Below are 24,443 nucleotides of genomic sequence, written 5' to 3' on the forward strand. Positions count from 1 at the left end.
GCTTGCCCCCGAAGGCTTCAGAGACAGCCCCGACCATCAAACAATGCTGATGTGTGTCGATGGGGGTCACATTGGTGTTCAGCTGGGGTCAAGGCACTGTTCAAGTGGGACTCCCCACTCTGTGTGGGGTAAACCATGCCCAGGTCCAGGACACTGGAACAGAAGGCCCAGTGGCACAGCCAGGAGGAGCAGGGAACCTGCCACGCTGCAGACGATCCTTCTGTTATGGGTTGAATTGTGTTCACCCAGAAGAAACATGTTGCATTCCTCACCTTAGTATCTGTGAATATGACTGTATGTGGAGATGGAGTCTTTCTAGAAGTGATCAAACTAAAATGAGGCCATTAGGGTGGCCCTGATCCAATATGACCAATGTCCTTATAAACAGGAAATCAGGATAGAAAGGCAGACAAGGCATATAGAGAAGATGGCCTGAGGAGAGACACGGGGAGAAACCAAGGACACGGGCCTGGAGCACATCCTTCCCTCATGGCCTCAGAGGGAACTACCCCATCCACACCTTGACCTTAGGTGTCCAGCCTCCAGGGCTGTGAGACAAAAAATTCCAGTGGCTCTAGCCTCAGCCTGTGGCACTTTGTTATGCAGCCCTTGCTGGCTAGCACATCTTCTTTCCCAGAGTTCTCCGATGGGCTCCCTGCCTGATAGATCCTAGGACCAACAGGCCTGCCTGACAATAGAGAGGTGGATCAGGAGGGATCCTGCGGGGAGTTTGAGGCCTGGGGTGGGTCTCTGGACCTGCGTTGGTGGCATCATAAGGATGAGAAAGAAGCCAAGGGTGATGCTTGCTGCTGGAGTGAGGGCCTCACCAAAGCCCAGGAGCCTCCACGTGGGACTCGGGCGGTGCTATGGTCCTGAGCTCTTGCCAGCTTTCCTGTCCTTGAGGTCACCTGCTGCCCACCCCCCACTCCTCCCAGCCAGGCTTTTCTGACCTTTCTCCTTTGCAACCCACCTCCACATACTCCCAGACATGCAACCTTCAGCCACAAGACCCAGAGTCTCTGATCCTAGTTGGCCCTGCACCACCTCCCCATGTGTGACCTTCCTGTAAGCCTCAGTGTCCCCATCTGTAAAGTAGGGGGCCGCCCTTGTTTCGAGGCCTCAGGGTCCAGCCCCACTCCTGGCCTCCCCTGGGACAGTGGGGCCACCTGCCCCCAGGGCCATCAAGGTGGACAAGGCCAGCGTGCCTCACACCAGAGCCTTTCATCACAGCCAACAGTGAATAAAATGACTTTAATCAAACAGAAAGAGCTTTACAGGGTGTCTTCAGAAGACAAAATCAAGAGCTTGGGGCCTCTGGGCCAGAGGTGAGCAGGAGCACCTAATATTTGAGCAACCAGCGTGGCTTGTGCTGGCTCAGTGACGTGAAGTAGGACCACCACCAGGGCTTGCTCCCGCCCGAGGAAGGCTGCCTGCGCCCCCCAAGGGGCTCCTGGCCCACCTCCTCTGGCTCCCTGTATGAGCTGGCACCTCCCAGCGGGTCTCGGAGCCCAGACCCACTTCTCCGTGGCCCGAGGAGGACCTTCTTGGGTCCAGTCCCCAGAGGCTGGAGAATGAAGTCCACACGGCCAGCCCTCTTCATCCGGGCAGGGATGGTGACCTTCTTGATGACCTTGGAGTAGCCGGGGGCCTGAGCTATGACGATGTGGGGCCCTGGAGGCAGCAGTCTCCAGTAGTCACCATCTGGGGCTGCAAACACATAGGACACAAGCAATTCTCAGACCGAGGCTCACATTTGGGCTTGAGGCGATGAGAAGTGGAGTCCGAGGGGCATCAGCCTGGAGGGCGAGTGGACCCCAGATGTGCACCTGCCTCTGCACTGGGCTGGAGAAGCAGCCTTCCCACTGGCTTCCTTGGCCAAATTTCTGTTCATCCCTCCAGGCCAGTGGAGGAGGAGTGGGGCGGCCTCCAGGGGCACCAGGTGGAAGGACACCTGCGGAGCCAGCCACCACCATGATGCAGGCCTCGGGGAGAGCTCACCTGTGGTGATATCATGGCGGATGCCCTTGACCAAAATCCGGGCATTTTTGACTGGCTTCCCAAATTTGTCCATCACCACACCTTTGATGCCTCGATGCACCTGAGGAGATGGAGAGCGAGCATGTGGAGGTGGTGCATCCTCTCCAGAGGACCGGCCAGCCCACCGCACCCGGCCCTGTCCCTGGGCTCCTGCATGACCCTGCCATTCTGTTTGAGGGTCCACCTGCCCACCTCTCCTGGGCCAGGGGTGCTGAGCAGAGAACCCTGGAGCTCATCCAAGCTCCCCCTTCCTGTGTGGGGCCTCTCTCTGAGCACGGGGACCAGGAGGACATGGGCCCAGGGTTTGGACCCTGGCGTCAGTCCCAGCCGGGGCACCAACCACTTTCTGATCTTGGACAAGCCACGCTGCATCTCAGCATCATCTCCCATCTGTAAAATGGGCCTCGGGTGATGCTAGAGAATAGGAATCCACTTGCACGAAGCCCTGTGACAGAGCCTGGATGTGGGACCTGCCACCCTGAGCGTGGACCAGTCTGGACACAGCGTGCTCCGAGCAGATGCCTGTGGCCCCCGCACACACCCGCGTTAGGATGAGGAAGCCACACCTACCAAGTGGAGGCCCCCCCCACCCCCTCACCCCCCCAGCTGCCTGGCCCTCCCTGTTCACACTCCTGCTAGGAATGTCGGCAATAAACAAGCCAACCCGCCCTTGCTCTATCAGACTGAGAACAACTGGGGGCCATCAGGTCACGTCTGACAAGGCCACAGTGACTGGATGGGAGGGGAGACCGTGCAGAGACCTCGTTCTCTCCCAAGAGCCTGCCCCTCACACCTGCAGTGATGCCTCAGGCCTCCCTGCACCCCCATCCTGCCCTCCTCTGCTCAGAACACCTCGCCAGCTCCTGCACTGGCCAATTCCTCTCCCCCACTCTCTTCTTCCTCCAGGAAGCCCTCCTTGATGACCAGCCACACCAGGGGCCTCCAGGGGTCCCCAGTGCTGGGCTTTCACTCTCCCAACCCTGATTTCGCTGTAATGTCTGCCCTCCTCACCCCAACCTAGGGGAGAGACCAGACACATTGTAGGGTCTCATTTAATGCCGCCTTGCACGGGCTACACTTTGTTCTGCCCTTGCTTCTGGGCTGAGGAGTCACGGTCCTGCAGACCCCAGGACATGGAGCTCTCGAGCAGGGAAGGAGACCTGGTGCATGTGCCCCTCCCCTCCAGACCCAGGGAGATGCAGACACCCCCCGAGGCCTGGTCAGCATCACTGCGAAGAAGGCCTCCATGGGCCATGACACACTCGATCCTTATCAGAAGCCCCAGCGCAGCCCTCCTGGGGCAGGTCCTCGGGCCCAGCCACGCCCGGCTGCACCGCCCGCCTTCCACCATACTGCGCTCACTATTAAATCTTTATAGCCCAAGACCTCACATACAATATCCACAGAGCAATCCCAGCCCCATTTAAGGCTCCTTAAAACTAATTTTCACCAGACAGCCGTAAAATGAAATGAGCAAGGGGTCTGGCCCAGACCCATTACTGAATGATGACCTGCCCCACGTGGCGAGAGGTCGCTGGCACAGCCATAAAAAAGAAACTCAAACAACACTAATAATGTCCAGCTCTTATCTGGGCTTAGCTTTTTATCCTACTGCGGCAGCTGCCCATCCAGGAGGCCCTGCTTGGTTCTCGCCTCGAGGAAGGTTCCTGATCTTTCTAGAAAGAATTCATTGACAGAACTGAGGTTTGGGGCAGGCAGATCTGAGTGCAAGCTCCGGGAGGTCCCTGGGTGACCTCGGACAGGCCCTGTCACTGTCTGACCCTCTGTCTCCTCCTCTGGTCTCCTCATAGCCACCGAGAGTAGGCACGGGATCCCACGCATGACCCAGCAACCCCAGGCCAGCGCTGTCCTTCCCTGGCACCCGTTCCCCTACCCACAAAGTGGGGCATCCCCGCCTAACATCAGGGACCAGGACCGATGTCAGGACTCAACACCGAATGCAACTGTAAAGTGCTATGCGCGTACATCCCCTCGTGGTCCCCTTCAGGCAATCCCATTTCTCTCTTAGGGCCTGCTTCTCACGGGGACATCGTGCCAATGGGGGATACACGTGAGTCTTGAAAATGTTCAGGAAAAAAGTCACAGAGGCGTTTGCAGAGCCACCGCCAGGTTCTGCCTCACCCCCTGCATGCCTGTCACAGGGGGTCGCCACCCTCAGACCCCCCCCCCGCATGCCTGTCACAGGGGGTCGCCTCCCTCAGACCCCCCCCCCAGGGTCCTCTGCCCTGGGCTACGCTGACAGCACCGGGAGAGGCACAGCACCTGCACCTGGTCCCCACACAGTCTGCAAGCTCCCCTCCCCATCCCCCCTCCCTCTACCTTCTCAGTCGCTTCTGCTCACCATCACCACCTACTTCTAGGTGACCGTGGCCCTAGGACAGCCATCACCCCACAGTCCCCCAGCAGCCAGTGCCCTCCCTTCCGAGCCAGAGGGGCTGACACGCTCTAAGCCCTGCCTGGACCATGCGGTCCCTCACCCCACCACCCCCAGGGCCCCGTCCATTCACACCTCCATGCTCCTCACTGCAGCGTGGGGACCCTCACATGCCATCCCCTCTGCCTAAGCTCCCCCATTACCTGGTTCCTCTTGTCTTCAAGACGCAGCCCGAGGGCCCCCTCCTTCAGGAAGTGCCCCTGGCCCCCAAGGCTGGGTCAGGCGCCCTCCCTGGGCCACCTGGGTCCCAGCATTCTTGTCCAGTGGCACCCCTTTTAGGCCCTGGGAGCCTCACCATCCTGAGGACCCCAACACACGCCCCCTGAGGTCCAAAGCACCCCCAGGGCTGGGCCAGTCAACGGACGATGGCTAGTGATTAACAAGTGAGGTGCAGCCTTGCATGCCTGAGCTGTGGGCTGCTGGGGGGCGCCCAAGGCGGGCGGGAAGCCGCAGGGGGCTCACCATCTCCACGAAGTTCAGGAGGGGCTCCTTGTTGTGCTGCCAGAGCGTGTAGAGGGCCTCCTCCGGGGGGAACTTCACACAGCCCAGCTCCACCGTGATCTCGAAGCAGTTGCTGTGCAGGTAGTTGAAGTCCGACATGCCTGCGGCACAGGGGTGGCCTGAGCGCTTGCCCGCACTCGACATCTGCCACCTGGCGGGTGCAGGGCCACGGGACAGCCCCGAGCCCGTGCTGTCGTGGTCCTATGTTGCAGAGGAGCATTTGGAGGCATGGGGCGCTGGCGGCTCTCGCCCAGGGTCTCACGGGGCAGGAGCAGAGCACGCCTTGAGCCCAGGTGGTCAGGCACCTATGTCCTCAGGCTCACGCTCCGACCCATGTGCCCCTCGGAGGGTAAGGAGCAAGCCTGTTCCCTGCAGACACAAGTGGCATGTGGCAGCCACACGCGCCCCTGGCGGCCAGGCCTCTGGCCCTCTCCTGGCCTGGACCCCAGTGATGATAGTGTCCATGGGGCTGGCCAGGACCTGGATGTGCGCACCTGTGCTGCTCCCCCAGTTCCAGAAGTCCCAGGATCCAGGTCCCAGAAAGAGCTGCTGAAAGGAGATGCTACCCCCCTTCCAGCCCCTCCCCAACCTCCCCCTCCCTCTTCCAGCCCTCCCCTCCCCCCCAGTCCCCCTGCCCATCCGCACCTCCGGTGAAGCTGTACCAGTCAGCCCCGTTGATGATGCTGCCTCTCTTCAGGAAGTTGCCGCCACACCTGTTCTCTGACCTGTCCATCATCATGGGGTGGACATCTGCATAGGCCCTGGCCAGCAGCTTGAACATCTGGAAAGGAGACCAAGGGACAGGTTTCTCATGAGGCTGAGGCCAGAAGGTGGGGCACCTGCAGAACACTCTCAGCTCTGGGTGCAATGGGGTGAGGACGTGTCTCCACAGCCTGCAGCACAGAGAGGAGGGAGGGAATGGTGTCTATGCAGATGGCACAGCACCTGCAAAGGTGCAGAGGTGGGAAAGCCAGAGCTCAAGGCACCTGTGGTAGGTTTCTGGAACGTTGTACAGCCCCTGCACACCTGGCTAGGGGGAGTGGGCTTTCTCCCAAGTAGGGGGTGCACGGAAGGGACACCGGCAGGGCTCATGGAGGTCAGCTTTGCAATTTCAGAGGCGCTTCTGCAGAGGACAGGCCTCGGGAGAGGCGGGAGGCTGGGGTGGGCCTCATTTTTGCTGATGTCACCACTGATTCCTCTGTGATAACTGTCACCTCCTGTTCCCCAGGGTCAACCTGTACCTAAGGGAGCCCCAACATACTGCCACACCACGTGCGGTTTCCATTGCAGGGCGCAGAGGGACACAGGAGACGGGGCCTCCACGGCGGGTGGGAGACCTCAGGGCGAGCCTGAGTGTGTGCACAGCCCTGGCCCGCAACACAGCGCTCCCCACACAGTGTCCCCACCCCAGGCAGGGCATCCATGTCCTCCTGTGCCTAGGTCCCAGCGCAGGGCACAGGGTCCCACTGGGAACAGGACCAACCTGGGGGGCAACCACAGGGCAAGGACGTCAGGAGGAGCTTTCCGCACAGAGGCCAGCGGCCATAAATGAACAACTCGCATTGCAGGCTCCTAGGAGTGGCAGGTGTGCACTGGTGCGGGGGGGGCAGGGGCGGGGGCTTGGGCCAGGGGCCATGGGAAGGACCAGCCTGCCCAGCTAGTGCCGCCTGGGACCCTGCAGGCACCGTAGTTCCCTCTTGCTGGGTATGGGCTGGCTTGGGGAGGGTCTGAGAGTCAGAACAGAGCTTGAGCGGAGCTCGGGAGTAAGGTATGGGGGGCAGATGGAGTGGGGCAGGCAGCCGTGGCCACCCCAGAGGAGCGGCCTGAATGCCACCAAGAGGAGCTGGCTCTTGTGCACAGGGCACCACAGGAGTCTGGGAGAGTTGACTTGGGACACCCTGGCCATCCCCTCCCCACACTCCCCCCTCCCTCCAGCACCCCTCCTGGGACCCTGGTTCCCACAGAGACCACTGCTGGCTGTGGGCCTGAGGATTATCGACCCATGATTGATGGCTGGTGGGGAAGACTCATTTTTCTGACTCTGGTGGGACTCGTTGAGGTGAACCTCCCCACTAGGGACATCTTCATGCATCTGCCTCTAGATTCAGACACGGTGGGTCTGGCACAGACGGCTCCTACTGACGAGGAGACACAGGTCTTACCTGGTTGTTGGCCCCGCCCTCCGCCAGTGCAGGGTCATGGCCAGGCCCACTGCAGCCACTACCCAGCCAGGGGCATCTGCTGAGCTCTGAGCTCAGAACCTGCAAGTCCTAGGCCCAGGCTGGCTACAGCAGCGGGGGAGGGGGACAGAGACAGAGGGAATGAGGGAGGGAGGGCCTGAGTGGGTGAATGAAACTGTACAAGGATGAAGGGGCACAGGGACAAGGGGCCCGGGAGTCACAGGAGTTGCCTTTCCAGCTGTCATGGAAGCAAGGCCCTCAGCCTGCTGTCCCTGCTCTGCCTCCTGGACTTCCATGGCATGCCTGGCCCCTTCTGGGTGCCGGTGGAAAATCATCTCCTCCTACAGACTCTGTTGAGGCTGCCACCACCTCAGGGAAGTCCTCCTGAAGATCTGGGAATTCACCCTCCACACACGCATGCACACATCCTACGTGCCCCTGGTCTCTTGGGAGGCCCTCCATCCTGATCCTGCCTGTTTCTGGCTCCATCTCCCAACCTGGATGAGGACCCTCAGTGCAAGAGCTGGTCCTGTCTGAGCCAGACCAGCACCCAGGGGTCAGGAGAGGCTGGGGAGGAGGGAGGAGAACAGGCAGGGAGCCAGGTCCCAGGCACTGGTCCATGCAGCACCAGCTCCCCACTCCCCACCCTGCCTAAGCAGAGGGCAGCCCCCTGCTCCCCATCTGGTCCACCAGGAGGCCTGCTGAGTGACTGGGCAGAGAGCTCAGACCCCCAGGCCGGCCAAGGCAAAAGTGTCCGGCTTTGTGGAGCATAGAGTAGATGGGAAGGGGCCTAGGGGCTGGCCCTGCTGGGAGAGGGGTCACCAGGAGCAGTTTGGGCAGTGCTCCACTGCATTTGTCTATGGGACCACCATAGACACCAAGGTCACCAAGGTCACCGCCTTCACCTCCAAAAAATGGAAAGTGATCAACCCCACCTCCCAGAAAAACAGTCTGCATGAGCTCCAGAATCAGGCATGGGGAGGAGCCCTGTCAGGGCAAGGGGACCGCAGACAGCCAGTCCTTAAGGGAAGAGTGGGGTGGACAGGGCTGTGGCCATCATCACAACCCCCCTGCTGGTCTGACCAGTGAAGGAAACAGTCCTGAACTGGGGAGAGGCCTCCCCAGACCCCGGGAGGGGACTCCAGGGCGGGCCGGAATTCCTCCTCTGACCTCTCTGCAGCCAGGCTCCCAAGTTGCTGGCCCAGCAGACCCCCCCCAAACCTGCCAGGCCCAAGGGTAGCAGGGAGGTGGCCAAGAGCCAGGCGGGCGCCATGCGCGCTGCAGCACCGCCCTCTGCCGGCGTCGCTTGGAACTCCAGGCCACCAGCCAGGCAGGGAGGGCCTTGGGCTACCGTTCCCTTTAGAGGGGCTCCCAGCTGGGGACACTGATGGAAGGCAGGACATGGCCAGAGGACAGATGGGCTGCTTCCAGCTGGCCGGAAGGCTTCCTGGAAGATGGGCCTTTAGAGAAGGTCCTGGAAAGCTCCTACTCCTCCTGCGACTGCGTGGGTCTCACCGAGCTTAGACCAGGGACTAGGCCCGGCCAGCCCCAAGCACCACTCACAGCACTGCCTCTCCGGCCCACACAGCATGCTGCCCCCTCTCACCTTCTCATCAGGCGTGGGAGAAAACATCTTCTCTTCCTGAGGGTGCTTGGAGAAGTCGAAGGGGTAGGACACCACTAGGTCACCCCCGTGGAGGCTGGCCGAGAGCACAAATGGGGTGGTCCGCATCCACTTCATTATCGCCTTGGTCTCGGGGGCCACCTAGTACAGAGGAGGCCATGGTCAGGACCACGCACGCCCCTGCTGGCCGCCCCAGTCATGCTCACAGGCTTCTACAGCCGCCTCTGGGCCCTCTGCCCTGCCCACCCTGCCCCAAGGCCCTGGCCTGACCCGACTGGGCACTCAGGATTCCCTTCAGGGGCCACCAGGCTCTCCTGCCTGCCCGTGCCCCTGCCTGAACTCATTTTCCTGCCTCCTGGAGCCATCACTCTCAGCATGTAGCCTGCCCACTGAGTACCTGCCAGACCCAGGGTGTTTTCCATATGTGTCCCCTGAATCCCAACAACCCAGTGAAGAGCTACCCTCCTGTCCCAGGCAGGAAACAGAGACTCAGAGGCTCAGGCTGCTAACCGCCCCTCTCTTCTGCCCTGGGAAGACCACACCTGTGGGTCCCAGAATAACCAGAGACCCCTCAAGTGCAGGACTGTGGGCTGGACTCAAACCTGTGCAGGGTGGGCGCAAGCAGGGGCGGCTCCTACCTTACCCCACCAGTAGTGCTGTGGGATGGGGATGTGGTCACTGCGCACGCTGCGGGACGAGGCCAGCCGGTAGTACTCAGACGTCAGGTCAGGGAAGTTGCGGTTCAGATCCAAGTTCTGAGCATTTTGCCTCCCACTTGTCCACCCGTTGTAACCGGCACCCTGAAAACACAGGCCACCCCCACCTGGGGGTCAGCACATCCCACCCTGACTCCTTCCAGTCGGAGGCCACAGGGCTGAGCTGAGTCAGAGACGAGGGCTGCAGTTTCTCTCTGGCTTTGGATGATGAACTTGAGAGCATGTCCAGCCAAGCTGCCCTTCACCTCCTCTCCCACCTGCCTGGCTCCTCCTGTCCAGCCTCCTTGCTGACCCTCCAACCTCACTGCTGTTGCTGTTGCAACCTCATTGCAGTGGCTGTTCCCCCGACTGAACCCCCCCATAGTTACATGCATTGCTTGCTCCCCACCTCCACTGGGGCTCTGCCCAAAGCCATATCAGAGAACTTCTGGCCTTCCAGCTAGAGTGAGATCTCCCCCTGCCCTGCCTTTCCATCAGAAGATTTCTCTAGAAGGTATATCCTCTTTGTCACACACCACAGAATTATAGGTGTCTGCCCCCACCCCCTAGTAGGACCTTGCTGATGTTGATGCCTGCTGAATGCCCATCACCCAGAACGGAGGGTACACACAGATTCCCAGTCACGGCTAGTGAATGAACAGATGGGAGAGTGTCAAACGTAGTGGCCCACAGGATCCGGTGTAGGGAGCACTCACCTCGGCAGCCGCCACCTCGTACCCGTCGGGGTTCATGGAGGGCAGCAGGTGAATGCGGGTAGTGTTGAGCAGGCGCTGGATGCGGGGACTGCCCAACAGGTACTCGGAGCACAGGTACTGGGCCAGGTAGATGAGCATCTCCCGCCCTGCCACCTCATTGCCATGGATGTTGCCGATGAGCTTCACCTCAGGCTCCACTTGGGGGAGATACAGTGACCTGAGGGGTCGTCCCAAACCCTAGGGTCTCCAGAGACTTGAGGACCCACATGGCAAGGCTGGCTGGATGCTTTGGGACCTATTCATACTTGTTTTGGCCCAAGTATTCCTAACTAATGAGATCTCATCAAAGTCATGACTTACTGAGCTCATTTAACTTTAGCCGTAAGTATTAGCAAGGCACATCAAGGGTATTAATTAATAATAATATATGATACCATTTTATTCATGGCTACTTCCTATATTTGTGTAGTAAGTTAAGGTGTACATTGATGCTTAGATGGGAAGGCAGCTAGCCCTCAAATGGATGGATGGTTGGATGGATGGATGGATGGATGGAATAGACCGAAAGATGGATGGATGGATGGATGGATGGATGGATGGATGGATGGATGGATGGAACAAGGGATTGATGGATGGATGGATCGAGGGATCGAGGGATCGATGGATCGATGGATGGATATCTGGATAGAAGAATGGATGGATGGATGGATGGATGGATGGATGGATGGAATAGACCGAAGGATGGATGGATGGATGGATGGATGGATGGATGGATGGATGGAATAGACCGAAGGAAGGAAGGATGGATGGATGGATGGATGGATGGAATAGACCGAAAGATGGATGGATGGATGGATGGATGGATGGATGGATGGAACAAGGGATCGATGGATGGATGGATCGAGGGATCGATGGATCGATGGATGGATATCTGGATAGAAGAATGGATGGATGGATGGATGGATGGATGGATGGATGGAAGAATAGGTGAAAGGAAGGATGGACAGAAAGATGGAAGGATAATGGATGGGTGGATGTTTGGATATTTGGATAAAAGGGTAGATGGAAGGAAGGAAGGAAGGAAGGAAGGAAGGAAGGAAGGAAGGAAGGATATTTGGATGGAAGGATGGATGGGTGAAAAGGTGGAAGGATGAATGGAGGGATAGAAGGATGGAGGGTGGGAGGGAGGGATAGAAGGATGGATGGGGAGATGGATGTTTGGATATCTGGACAGAAGAATGGAGGGAGGGAGGGAGGGAGGGAGGGAGGGAGGGAGGGAGGGAGGGAGGGAAGGATAAGAGGATGGATGGATGGATGGATGGAGAGAAGGATGGATAGGGAGATGGATGTTTGGATATTTGGATAGAAGGATGGCTAGAAGGATGGATGGATGGATGAATGTTTGAGTATTTGATAGAAGAATGCATAGAAAGATGGAAGGAGGGAAAGAAGGAAGGAAGGAAGGAAGGAAGGAAGGAAGGAAGGAAGGAAGGAGAAAGGAAGGGAGGAAATTAGTTTGGATTTCTGGATAGAGGAATGGATAGAGAGAGGGATAAATGCATGGAGGAATGGAAGAATAGATGGAAAGAAGGATGGACAGAAAGATGGAAGGATGATGGATGAATGGATGGATGGATGTTTGGATATCTGCATAGAAGAGTATATGGAAGGAAGAAAGGAAGTTTGGATATTTGGATAGAAGGATGGATGGGTGAAAAGATGGAAGGGTGGATGGAGGGATAGAAGGATGGATGGGTGGAGGGAGGGATAAAAGGATGGATAGGGAGATGGATGTTTGGATATTTGGATAGAAGGATAAATGGGTGAAAAGATGGAAGGATGGATGGAGATGTAGAAAGATGGAAGGATGGATAGAAAGAGGGATGGATGATGGATGGATGGATGGATGGATGGATGGATGGATGGGTAGGTGGCGTTTGGATATCTGAGTAGAAGGATAGCTAGATGGATGGCTGGGTGGATGGATGAGTGAATTGTGATTAGAAGAGAAGAGTAATCAGGAGCCTGGCAGCCTTACTAACTGTGTGACCTCAGGCAAGTCAACTCTCTTCTCTGAGCCTCATATTGTTCATCTGGAAATGACATCTCCTTCCCTGGCTGTGCAGAGCCTGACCTGCAGCTATGGGAGCAGTCACCGGTGTCCCTCCTGCATTCTGAGGGTATAAATGACCCTGAAGCTTCCCACAACAGTCACTTCCCTTGCCCTTCTCACAGGGGACACTCCTCACCACATTCCAAAGCTGCACACCAATCTGAAACAGGAAGAATCCTGTCTTCATCCCAGAGCATCCCACAGGGTGGAGGGGAAGGAGGCAGGGTGGGCCAAGGAGATTGGGGTGGGGCCAGATGACTTCTGACCCTTAATAGGAGACAAGGCTTTGGGTTCATGACATCCATGCTGCCCAAACCACTAGGATGAAAATCAGGCTGAGTGTGGCCAATCCAGCAGAAGTGCCAGAGCCACTTAACCTCAGATGGTATATTTTTCAGTAATTAAATCACTAAGGGTCCAATGGGAATTATTTCTGGTTTGACCCCATGTGCCTCCCATGGTCACAGGTGTAGACCAGCTGAGGGATGGGGCCAAGGAAGGGCTCCTGGCAGAGGCCAGAGCTGGGCACCTGTGCTCCGATGCCCTCAGTGACCTGGAGGGGCTCGTGGTGATCTCCAGCTCATCACATGGGACACAGGCCACCAAGCCAGGGGCTGAGTCTCTGCTAGAATATCTTGGATCCTCGAGTCAGCCCCCTGGGCGCCGGCCCAGCCCTGAGATTCAGTTCACTGTGAGTTCTGTTCAGTGCCCATGCTATGGAGGGCAATGACCTGGGGACTGCAGCAGAGTCTGGCCTCCTGCTTGGTCGCCACCAACACAGCTCTGGAAAGGCCATAAAACCTAGCATTTTCCACATAGCTCTGCCTCTCTCAAAGCAGGACCACTAAGCCTGATGAACTGAAGTGGACTTGGTTTTTTAAATGGAAGAAGTGCCTCATTCAGATCATCCTGTGAGACTACGTTCACCAAGCAGCTCAAAGGAGCAGGTGTGAAGTGGCCAGGACCAAGTGCGCACATACCTGCCTGGCGTCCGGGTGTGCCAGGCAGGGGTACAAACACAACAGGATGCACGAGGCACAGTTACATTTCCCCAGAGACGACAGGGGCCCATATGCCCACAGTCCTGGGACTGCGCCCCCAGCTCCCACCTCCCCGCTGAGCCCCAGCAGGCCCCGTAGGATGTGGCCATGTGCCCCCGGGCACGAAGCAGAGTATAAACCATCCCTGCTGTGACTGGGGCCCCAGACCCGGGCTCACGCACCCGAAGCCTAGTAGGCCCGGCACCCTTTCCTCTCCCTGGGGTCCCGACAGTGGCAGCGGCTTACTCAGCTCGTGCTGGCCAGGGCGGGCCGAGAACTCGATGACCAGCAGCTCCTTGCCATTGAAGCTCCGGCCGATGCTGTAGGTCTTGGCCACATGGGCGCAGCGGGCCGCCGTCCGCCTCAGCACGCGCACCATCTGGGCGTAGGAGTGGTGTGTGAAGCGAATGAAGGTGGGCGGCAGGCCGGACGGCAGCGCCTCCTCCGCGTCCAGGCCTTCTGGGGAAGAACAGGGGTGTTGGGGGGGGGGCCTCCGGCTGCCGTGCCAATCGTGGCAGCTCTGTCTGCCCCTGCCCTGCTCCCCTACAACTCCTGGGACCCTGGCCACCCCCAACACCCTACACCCCCTCCCCTGCCCCACTCTTGGGGGTCCCCCTTGAACGACGCCCCAGCCAACCTGTTTATGTTTTTCATTAAAATTCCCTTTATAACACTTCACATCCATATGTAGTAATAGCGCCCGATAGATGGACATAGCGTCACAGTTCCCCAAGTTATTATGATTAGAATATTACACGGTTATGTGCAAAACATATAAAATACAAAGCAGTGGACTATAAAGGAGAAGATGTCCCCAAAGAAACCTGGACCCAGAGAAATCCACTGTTTGGCGGGCAGCCTCCTGACTCTGTTTTGTTTTCCACAGACACCTAGGTGTGATCACGGTGCCCACGCAGGTTCCTATTCTGTTGTCTACACTGCCTCATGGTGGAGACAGTTTCAACGTCAGCTGGGTAACCATGGCTCTGAAGGCTCCTTACCGTCCACCCTCCCACAGCCACAGGGACACGAAGTGTTGGCTGTGATGACCAGTGCGGCAGTGAGTGTGTCAGTGCAGGGCAGGGTGAGCAGGGGAGCGAGCGAGGGTGAGTGGAGGGAGAGGGGACCAGGAGGGAGGGGAAAGGAGGAAGGAAAGGAAAGAAGAAGGAGGAGGAGGGAGGAGGAAGGGGAAGGCAGCGGAGGAGGGAGGAGAGTGGAAGATGGGGGAGGAGAAAGGAAGGGGAAAAAGCAGAAGGTGAGGGAGAAGGGATGGAGGAGGAGGAGGGAGGGGGAGGGATGGGAGGAGGGAGGGGGAGGGATGGGAGGAGGAGGGGAGGAGGGAAAGGGAGAAGGGGGAAGAAAGGGGGGAAAGGAGGCGAGGAGAAGAGGGAGAGAGGAGGGGAGGACGGGAGGAGGAGAGGGAGGGTGAGGGAGGGGGAAGGAAAGTGTTGGAGGGGGGGAGGGGGAGGAGAGTGGAGGAGGGAAGGGGAGGAGGGAGGGGGGAGGGGAGGGAGGGAGTAGAGGAGGGAGGGGGAGGAGGGAGGGGAAAGGGAGGGTGGAGGAGGCACAGAGGAGCAGGGAGGGAGGGAGGGGGGAGAGCAGGGAGGGAGGCTTCCCTGCACTCTAAGGTCTCCTGAGGAGAAGCCCGGCATTCAGGTGCCCCCCCCCCCATGAAGCCATAGGCCTTCCCCTAAGCCTCTCACTTGCCCTGCGGTTTCCTCTTTGCTCAAAATGGTTTTGAGGGAGGAAGGAAGCAGACGGAACCAGCAATTTGGTGGCAGTATTGCCCAAAATAATCTCTCCTGGCCAAGTGCTTGGGCTTTCCCAGGGCAGGCGGGCTCGGCCCCACGCCGTCTGGTTCTCTTCCTCTGCGCCCCTGCCCTCACCCAGTGCCCGCGCCCCTGCACCCACCCGCACACAGGCCCAGGGGCACAGAGCCCCTCCGCCCTGGACCCAGCTCCAGGACCAGCCCCGAGCCCCCCCGCCCCCCGGCCAGCGGCAGCCCTGGAAGCTGGGGCTCACAGAAGGCCAGCGGACACGTGTTCCCACGGACCGGCTGTGGCTCCCCCGCCACGGTCAGCGTCCCAGCTGGAGCCGTGTACACAGCAGGCGCTCCATGGCCTTGGGGTGGACACACAGACCCACCACAGCCCCGCTGCCATTTGCCTTCCCAGAGCCTCCTCCACTTCGCCATCTCTGAGGTCGGGGTAACAGCTCACATTTGGGGTTGTCGTGGGTGAGCTGCAGCGTGGGGCCCAGCACCAGATCACGTGAACCTGGCCATCAGCTTCCTGGCCGAGTGCGGGACTCGCGGGGAACGATGCTGTCCTGCACTGTCTGGGGCGGCCACGCGGGCCACGTGTGGATGCTTACACTGCAGCTTATATTTGTTCAAGTCAAATAACAGCAAAACTGGGAGGTCCTGGGAGCACTGAGCACGTCCCAAGCACTCAGCCGCCATGCGGGACCAGTGGTTGCCCTCTGGGACAGCACAGAAGAGAATATTTATTCCCACAGCCACAGAAAGTTCTATCAGCCAGGGTGGCCGAGGATTGCGCTGTGTCCCTGGAGGGCCGGTGCTCAGGAGACCTGTCCTCCCTACCTGTTCTGGAACACCCTGCCAGGGGTGCACAGCACACAGGGTGTACACGGGCATTTGCTCCAGCTCCGATGCAGAGCTCACTCCCCTGCAGCATCACTACCAAGGGGCCCCCCAGAACCTCCTTGCACACCTGCTGAGATGAGTGGCTCGCCACCACGCAGGGCTGCCCATTCCGCTTCCACTGGTTCGTTCACTCGAGACACTAAAGCCAGACTCTCCAGAGCCCCTCCAGCGGCTTCTCTGGGTCCACTTTGGGGAGTCTGCTTCCAGCCAATACCCCATGTGCCATTTCTTGGGCTGGCCACGGCAGTCCCTGGCAGGCCTCGGGGCGGGGAAACACCCTCCCCACAGCAGCCCAGGGCCCAACCAGAGCATCATGGTCCTTAGGAGGGGCCACAGGAGGACTCCCCAGGGCTGGCCATGCTCTTCTACACACCCGAGTTCTGGCCCAGGCACCAGCACTGGAGGCCTCAATATGAGGGAATGTTTGCCCACTGTGACTCGGTAGTCCTACCCAAACACGTGGGTACCTGCCCACCGTGACTCAGTGGTCCTGTCCAAACACCTGGGCACCAGTGTAGCCCCAGGGCCCCACCTACCTCGCAGCTTCTCCAGGGGGTCATAGCAGCCCTCCTCCACGCTTGCGAAGTAGCGGCCACAGTCGAGAAAGTAGGGCCAGGCCATGTCGATGGCGTCGAAGGCAGGCTGGCAGGCCTCGCGCAGGCCCTCGCACACGTGCCGGCATGGTCTGCGCACCCGGCCGCCCTCGCAGCGGGGAGCCAGCACGGCACAGCCCAGCAGCCGCAGGTCAGGGTTGCACTGGCCCTCCAGCAGGTGGTGCAGGACGCTGAGCAGGATGTACTCAGAGCTGGACTCCACCACCTCCCGGGACCGCTGCTCCAACAGGGTGGGGAAGGTCGTCCAGTTGTAGGCCACATCACTGCAGGTCCGGAGCTGCATGTCCACACACGTGGCTGGGGGCAGGAGGGTCACCGGGTCACTCCCTCCCTCTATGACCCATTATCCGTCAGACAAGCTGAGCCACACGGGGCCACAGAGCCCACAGGGATGGGCCACCACAGTCTGGGGGTGGAGAGGGCTGGGACCAGGGCTCCGGGGGAGGAAGCTGGGGAAGCCCGTGGGGGACCAGACAAGGCTCCTGAGACTAACGAGGCTCCACTCCTCACTGGCAAGTCACCCCAGGCAGGCCACTCTGGGCCTCAGCTGCCACAGCTGCAAAATGAGTGCAGGAAAGATAGCCTTGCCGAGGGGTTGCCACATTAGGGAACGTGAAAGAAGCCAGCAGACCCTGCATTTTGCAGGAACAGGTGTAGACCCTCCCAAACTCATGGCCCCAGTGCAAACGAGTCCCCAAAGATATGCCCAGCTTGGACTGCCTTGCATCTTCAGGAAAGTGGCAGATCCCAGAGTGATTAGCTGGAGCTCAGGGCATTGGGGACAGGGCTGGTGAAGACGGCCACAGCTCAGGCAGGCTTGACCCAGCTCTGCATCTCACAAGGGTGTCCCGGATACAGGGACTTCACTGTCACTGGGCATTTTCAGGGGTGGTCGTATCTCCTATCTCTCCAGCCCCATGTGGCCGGGGGCCCTTGTAGCCCTGCAGAACTCTCCAGAATGGAGCTGAGTGCACTGCCTCTTCCTCCTGCCTTCAGGTACACCTTCCACGAGTGGCAACTCATGGTAAAGGTGACAAGATGTTGCCACTTTTAAAGGATGGGGTGATTTCTGCACAGCATTTCTCTGCTCAAAACATTTTATATGTCATTGACGTTTGCATTGAGAGAATATTTTGCTTTTCAAAAAAGTCTAGTCCCTCCACTTAGAATACACCAGATGCCCAAATCTGGCTGGAGGGGACTTGAGAGGAAGTGCCTGCCTCTGAGCTCATCAGATCCATCAGATCCCACATAATCTTAAAATCAGCTTTCCCTTCCTCATTCTAGGGGGGGTAAGATCAGGGTCCACAGAAGGGCTAGCCTGGCAGGTGCCCACATGGAGCTGAGACTTAGGGAGCTCACAGGATGAAGAGTGGACATGGTGTATACACACAGCCTCATCGGACCCCAACCAGCAATGGGGGCGAGGGGAGCAGAGATGATCGGAAGGAGCATTTCTAGGGGAGCCGTGGGGCAGAGCCAGGGTGGGAAGCCCAGGCTGCAGAGAGAGAGGGTCCTTTCTCTTTTGTTTCGTCTCATTTCTAGCTTTGTAAGAAGGGGTTTGGATTTGATTATTGGGCCTTGTTACTAATTACCCCCTTGGGAGCTGTGGGTTCAGCTCTCTAAAGTGCTTAACAGTGTGGAAGGGCTCCATCGCTCCTCCAAAGCAAAAATGAGAGAAGTCCATGCACCGTACCACTGTCTGCAGCTGATGGTCCGTGGCATCCACCTGGAAAGAGAAAGGGCAGTGCTGTTAGGGGCATGGACCCCGGTCATTCTGGCCCCCCGAGAACGTGCACTAAAGGCACCGCTGCTTCAGAGGGCAGCCCAGCACTTCCTGAGTGCACCTGGCCCCGTGCAAAACGCCCCACGAGCTCTGTCTCACTGGTCTGCACCCTAGTGTGGATGGAACCCTTCTCCTCACTCCGCAGGTGAGAAGCCTGGGTCACTGAGAGGTGCCAACACTTGCCTAAGGGAAGAGCCAGAGAGCGGCGCGGGTGCAGAGTCTGCCAATCACCATGGTGTAAACACCCCCGCAGGGGCCCATACTCAGCTTCTAGCAGGTGAACAACTAGTTGGCAAAACTCCCGAATAGTTAACGAGCCATTCTGGGAGCCTGTACCCGTCCTGGCTCCACCCCACTGCTGACTCTGACCTCCACATTATTCAGAGTCCCCCTGGGAGTCCGATGGGCACCAGCTCCCTGCCCTCCAGAACACTCCTCAAGGAACAGCTTTCCACCTTTTCCTGGCTTGGGGAGAAGATGACCAACGCACAAAACTATCCTGGAGCCCATGGCCTTCCAGTGCCCTCCTCAAGCCCAGGCCTGTAGACCTAATAGTGACAGCCCCAAAAGGCCAGTAAAACCGGCCTTAATCAGTGCCACACACCTGCTCCCTCTTAGGAGGTCCCGAGAGCTCTGGGAGCCCCAAGAAGGAGGAGCTGACTTGGACAGATGGGGATCAGTGGGAAATTTAGAGCCTAGAAGCTGGCCGTAGACCCCCCCCCCCCCCGACAAGAGTCCGGTAGGACAGGGCAGGCTGCGTGGCGGAAAGAATGGGAATCCACGGGGCACGCAGGTGCAGGGGGAGCCCAGAAGGAGCCTGAAGCAGAGGGAAGAGCCCATGTTCTGGTCCCGTAACCTCATACAAAACCCAGGCCTGGCCCACAAGTCTGGGGAGGGTGGGAGGAGCTGCTTCTAGCGATTCACCATAAAATCTGAGTGATGTGAGAACTTCCCTGAGTAGAAAAACATGAGCCCCCAGAGCAGGAGCGTCTGGAGGGCAGGCTCTGGTCCTGCACGCAGGCCAGGCAGCTCCCCAGTTTCAGGAACCTCTGCAGAGGTCTGCCCTCTGCAGACCGGAGACCACAGTCCCTGATCCATCCTGCAGCAGACCCAGCACTTTCATGAGGCACTCTGTTGTGCCTCTATTTCCCCATTTTATGTGGAGTTTACTACAAGCACATGGTGGGAATAACATGAAGGTTCTACAGGACGACCCACATTTAGTGCCCCACACAGGACCTGGCTCGGGGTAGATGCTCCATAAATGACAGCTCCGTTACTGTTACCATTTTATAACACCCCTAAGACAATGAGCCAATGGTTCCAGGCTATCCTAAGAGGCTGGCACCACTTGGGAAAAGCAAAGGGCAAGAGAACAATTATCCTAAAATAATTTTCCTAAGTTTTGCCAGCTCTAATGCAACAGAAGGCTGCAGTGTGCCCACCCGTGCCTTCGGATGCCTGATGACACGTGCCAGGATGAGCACACTGGCAGTGAGCGGGCTCCAGGACCCCAAGCCGCCAAACCCACCTGCTCCCCTCTGCGTGCAGGGGTGGGCATGTCTGGTGCTCGGCCCAACACATGGTCCAGTGCGTTCCCTGACTCTTGCCCCCCACCCTCTGCAGGTTGAGAGGCCTGGCAGGCAGAACCACTGCTTAAGGGGAAAGGAAAGATGGGAAACTGACAGAGGGCCCAGCTTGGAAGACGGTGCTGCTGTCTGGTCATCTCTGTAGCCAAAGGCCCCAGGTTACTGCCAGGAGATCAGATCTATGCAGGGTCCCGTGCATGAGCATCTGTGCCCAACACCCACTGTGGAGCATTTTCTCTACCCCAGGATGCACGCTTGGGGCAGATGCTGTGACTCAGAAGGTCAGCTCGGGAGCCCGATGTCTCAAAGGCAGACGGCTGGGCCACGAGCCCTGGCTTCACCGCCTACACCTACTGCCAGGTGCCCGGAGCTGCAGGCGGGCGAGTCTGTAAATCTGTTCAGACTCTTGGCATGACCGGTGAGCAGAAGGATGCCCCCTTGACCCAGCACCCCTGTAGCCTCAGGAAAACGGGCAGCGAGGAAATCAGGAGGGGACCAGTGACCCTCATGTCTGCCCCCATGGAGCTACCAAGTGCCACACAAATGGCTGGATTTGTGTGGATGTAAAGAGATCCCTCCTGGTTTTGAGTGGCTTTGATCTACAGATGAAGAAATACAAGTTTGGGGCTCAGTTTCCTCATCTGTGAAAGGGGGTGACAGTTGCACCCATCGTTGCAGAAGGGCCCGATGAGGTAACACGTGGACCTAGTAGGGGTGCCATGGACAGTAGTTCGGGTGACACAGGGCCTGCCCGTCATGATCTCGGTGCCTATGGGATGGACCACTGGGTGGCACCTGCTGACGTGGTCACCAGGAGCCAGACAGAGAGATGGGTGGACATGGTTCCCAGGGCTGCTGTGACAAAGCTCCACAAGCTGGTACAGTGCACACTGAGTGTCTCACAGCTCGGGAGGCCAGCAGCCTGAATCAGGGCCTGGCAGGCTGGGCCATTCCGCAGGATCTGAGTGAGAGTCCTCCCCACTGCTCCTAGTCTCTGGGCTCCCGACAGCCCCCATGGTCACATGTCCTTTCTGGTGTGGCTCTGTACCAATTTGTTCCTCTCCTAAGGACACCAGTCATTAGATTTATGGCCCACCCTGAGCCAGTGTGACTCGCCCATGCTCCAACTGTATAGGCAAATTCCTACTTCCCAGTAAAGTCACAGCCACAGGTATGGGGCGTTAGAACCTCAACATTTCTTGTGGGGGGAGGGGACACAATTCTACCCATGACAAGAGGCAAGCCCTACTGTGTGCTTTCAGGGAGCTTAGGGGCCGGGGTGGGTCAGGAGAGGAGTCGCTGCTCTGACCACACCGGACAGCATGGCCCCACTGGCCGCACAGGGTCACTGAGAGCTCAGAGCGGGAAATCCCTGCTCCGTGTGTGAAGTCCTCACCAAATTTCAGACTTCGTACTAAAAAAAGAATGTAAAATACTTCATTCCTAGTTTTTATATGGATGACAACACACTGGAACAATACACTGGCTTAAATAAAATTTGTTACCGGGTGAATTTCACCTGTTTCTCGTTACCTCTTTCGTTTGACCACTAGAACTTGTAAAATTATCACAGGGCTGGCATCCTCAGGTTTAGAGGGCGCTGATTCAAAGGCCGCTGCTCTTTGGCAGCCCGCACGTGCCCCGTTACACTAAGTGACCACAAGGTGTCAGCATGTTTTCAATGGAGGGACCTAGGCTGACCTGGGGCTGGCCCACTACCCCCCTCCCTCCCTCTTCGGTGGAGGATGGTTTGTTGGTCTTGGCCAAGGACTCCTCTGATGGAGGAGAAACTGGAATGAGGCCAGAGACGTTGGGCCATCTGCCCAAGGATACACAGCAGAGAAGAGGACTCAGGATTTGAACTAAGACTTGCCTGGCCCCTAGGAGCAGGAATGATGCTCAGTCCCCAGGCTCCCCGTGGAGACCTGGAATAAGGCAAGGGACAAGGGCAGGGGGGAAGGGAGGGCCCAGGCTTGCTCTGAGCTCCCAGGACAGGTACAATAGGGACACGGACACAGTCCTCAGATAGAGCAGCCTGGACACAAGCTGCCTGGTCCCCACCCCTTGCCAGCCTGCCATCTGGAAAAGCCATTCACTTCCTCGGACTGCACATGGCCCACTGTCAGGGGTGTGGATGGGATCAGAGGAAGGATGTATTCTAGAAACAGTCACCAGTGCCACCACAGGGCCTCAGCCAGAGATCCCCCACCCATTCCTCAAGGTGAGGAGGGAGCAGTCTGTGCCCGGCCTCCAGAGGAGGGAGCTGCACTTCTCTCTGGGAAAAGGACAGGTCAGTGAGGACTTCCTAGAGGAGGGGACCGTGGTCCCTGACGAGTCTATATGATTCTAGACATTTCCTGAGGTCTCCTGGGTCCAGGGAAGGGTCCATCCAGGACACAGGGCAAGTTCTATCTGCATCTTGCCTGTGTATCTGTGCATACATGTGCACACACGTGCACACACACAAACACACACACGCACACCCTCTACCCGGGCTTTTCTGTAGCAATGGGGAGGAGGAAAGAGGAGAGGGCAAGGGCTGGACAGAGGGTGGGGGGTTGGCAAAAACCCAGACAGAGAGGGAAGAAAAGGAAAGATTGGCATCGGTACATCTGAGAGGGGCATTTTGCTCCCGGTACATGCACTTGGCGGTGCCAGCATGTTCTCAGGTATCCACAGACGCCAGCACTGGGGAGACCCCCGCCTGCACCCAAGGGGACCCCCACCCTCTGGGGACAGAGCAGTCTGCTGCAGACCCTGAGGACAGTGGACTAGATGCACCTCCCACCCTGATTTTGCAAGGAAGTGCAGCCCACTCCAGGAGGGGCCCCAGCCTCCACCCCACGGTCCACACTCTCAAGGGAGATTGTGCAAGCAGGCGCACCCTGCACCCTGTCAAGTGACCCTGGCTGCCACCCCTCTCACTGCCCCAGAGCCCTCAGGGAACATCCACTCCCTCCCAGGCGACCACACCCCTCCCAGGGGACCGGGCCCCCTCCCAGGCTATGGGAGCCCACTTCCGGAGATTCTGTGGTCCACATCACAGACCCGAGGCGGCAGGGAGGGGTCAAGAGTCTGCTGTCCCCCAGGCTGCCCCCTTCCTCGAAGGAGCAGGGACCTTAGATGACCTCCCCCCTGCAAAGTCCTGGCACCTGCGCCCTCGGAGCCTACGGAGCAGGGCGCCCGCCGGCTGTGCTCCGCCCTGGGGCCCCAGCCCCCCGGGAAGCCGAGCCCAGCGCCCCCTCCCAGCGGATCACGAGGTCCGAGGTCGTGCTCGGGCCGGGGTCGCTCGGGGCGCGGGGCGGTGGGCCTTACCGGCGGGCCCCCGGGGCAGCGGGCACCCGGGCCCGGCGGCGGCGGCGGCCAGCGCGGCGAGCAGCAGCAGCGGCGGCGGCGGCGGGGGCGGCATGGTGGGCGGCGGGCGGCGGGCGGCGGGCGGCGGCGCAGTGATGTGGCAGTCGGGCCGCGGGGCAAGGCCGCTGGGCTCCCGCCCCCCAGCAGCGCGGAGTCGGGTTACAGCGGCCCAGGCTCGGCGGGCGGGAGGGACGCTTCCGGCCCACGGCCCGCCCCCAGGGCCCGGCCCCCACCCGCTGGCTCCCTGCGCCCACCTGGGCCCGGACGGGGAGGGGCTGGGGGCCGGGCTGGCCACCAACCAGGCCAAGTCACCGGGGTAGGAGAAGGGTCTGTGGGGGACGTTTAGGTACCGGGAAGGGCCGGCGGCTCCTGGGTGTCCTTGGGCAGGCGTCCCCTCTGAGCCTGGTCTCTGCGCCTGGGGAGAAGCCCCCTCCTCCTTGCTCCAGCAGAGCCTGGCACTAGGTCCTCAGTGAAGTGTGGCAGGCTGTCTCTCAACTCTTCAAAGGAGGCAACAGACCAACGAGTGGTGGCTTACGGTCTCATGGGGTGAGCACCCCTGAGCACCCCTCCCCTCTAGATGAGGGGCAAAGGCAATGTGGAAGGGGCCTGAGAGCCCAATGCAGGCAGCCCTGCCTCCATGACCTGATGGCACCGGGGAGTGGGAGGACCCCTTCCCACCCTCCCCACACAGTGCCTGCGTCACCCACAGCCCTCTGGGCAGGAATTCGAGGGGCTCGGGAGGAGGGAGGCCCAGGACCCTGGCCCCCAAAGTGAGGGAAGAGTGACCCCGGAGCCTCCAGCTTGCTGTCTACTCAGAGCCTCTCTCTCTTCCGAGGACCAGGACTGCTTTGGGATTCAGCCAACGTCTTTGAAGCACCCCCTTCATGGAGCTCAGCAGGTGCCGACTCTGCCGTCCAGATGTGCACACATCTGCCTGCCAGCCCCTTGTCACATCCCACAGCTGCAGTCCAGCCCCTGGTGTGCTGGGAACAATGCCAGCTAGACACCTGGGTCTGCCTCCCAGCAGTCACCCAGGCCAGTCCCTCCCCTGCTAGGCCATTGGCCCAGACGATC

The 24,443-nt window shown here is 59.1% G+C and overlaps 1 protein-coding gene across 2 annotated transcripts; it reads right to left on the minus strand.

Annotated features, from left to right (window-relative positions):
• Positions 1–1,236: 1,236 nt before the first annotated feature.
• On the minus strand, positions 1,237–23,513 carry CPZ (carboxypeptidase Z). 2 transcript variants are annotated; one of them, XM_055326736.1, is made up of 11 exons: positions 23,331–23,513; positions 18,337–18,369; positions 16,563–16,937; positions 13,608–13,820; positions 10,209–10,405; positions 9,436–9,597; positions 8,780–8,938; positions 5,639–5,774; positions 4,955–5,094; positions 1,999–2,098; positions 1,237–1,707 (listed from the first exon to the last, which is right to left on the minus strand). In XM_055326736.1, exons 1-11 carry the CDS (start codon positions 23,422–23,424, stop codon positions 1,340–1,342), a joined length of 1,977 nt encoding a protein of 658 aa, XP_055182711.1. In that variant the 5' UTR covers positions 23,425–23,513; the 3' UTR covers positions 1,237–1,339. The 2 variants fall into 2 exon arrangements, with proteins under 2 accessions (XP_055182711.1, XP_055182710.1); XM_055326735.1 differs by having other exon boundaries at positions 13,608–13,817; positions 23,331–23,438.
• Between the last annotated feature and the right edge of the window lie 930 nt (positions 23,514–24,443).

The sequence above is a fragment of the Nyctereutes procyonoides genome, unplaced genomic scaffold (genome assembly GCF_905146905.1).
Source record: "Nyctereutes procyonoides isolate TBG_1078 unplaced genomic scaffold, NYPRO_anot_genome, whole genome shotgun sequence".
Taxonomy (NCBI): Eukaryota; Metazoa; Chordata; class Mammalia; order Carnivora; family Canidae; genus Nyctereutes; species Nyctereutes procyonoides.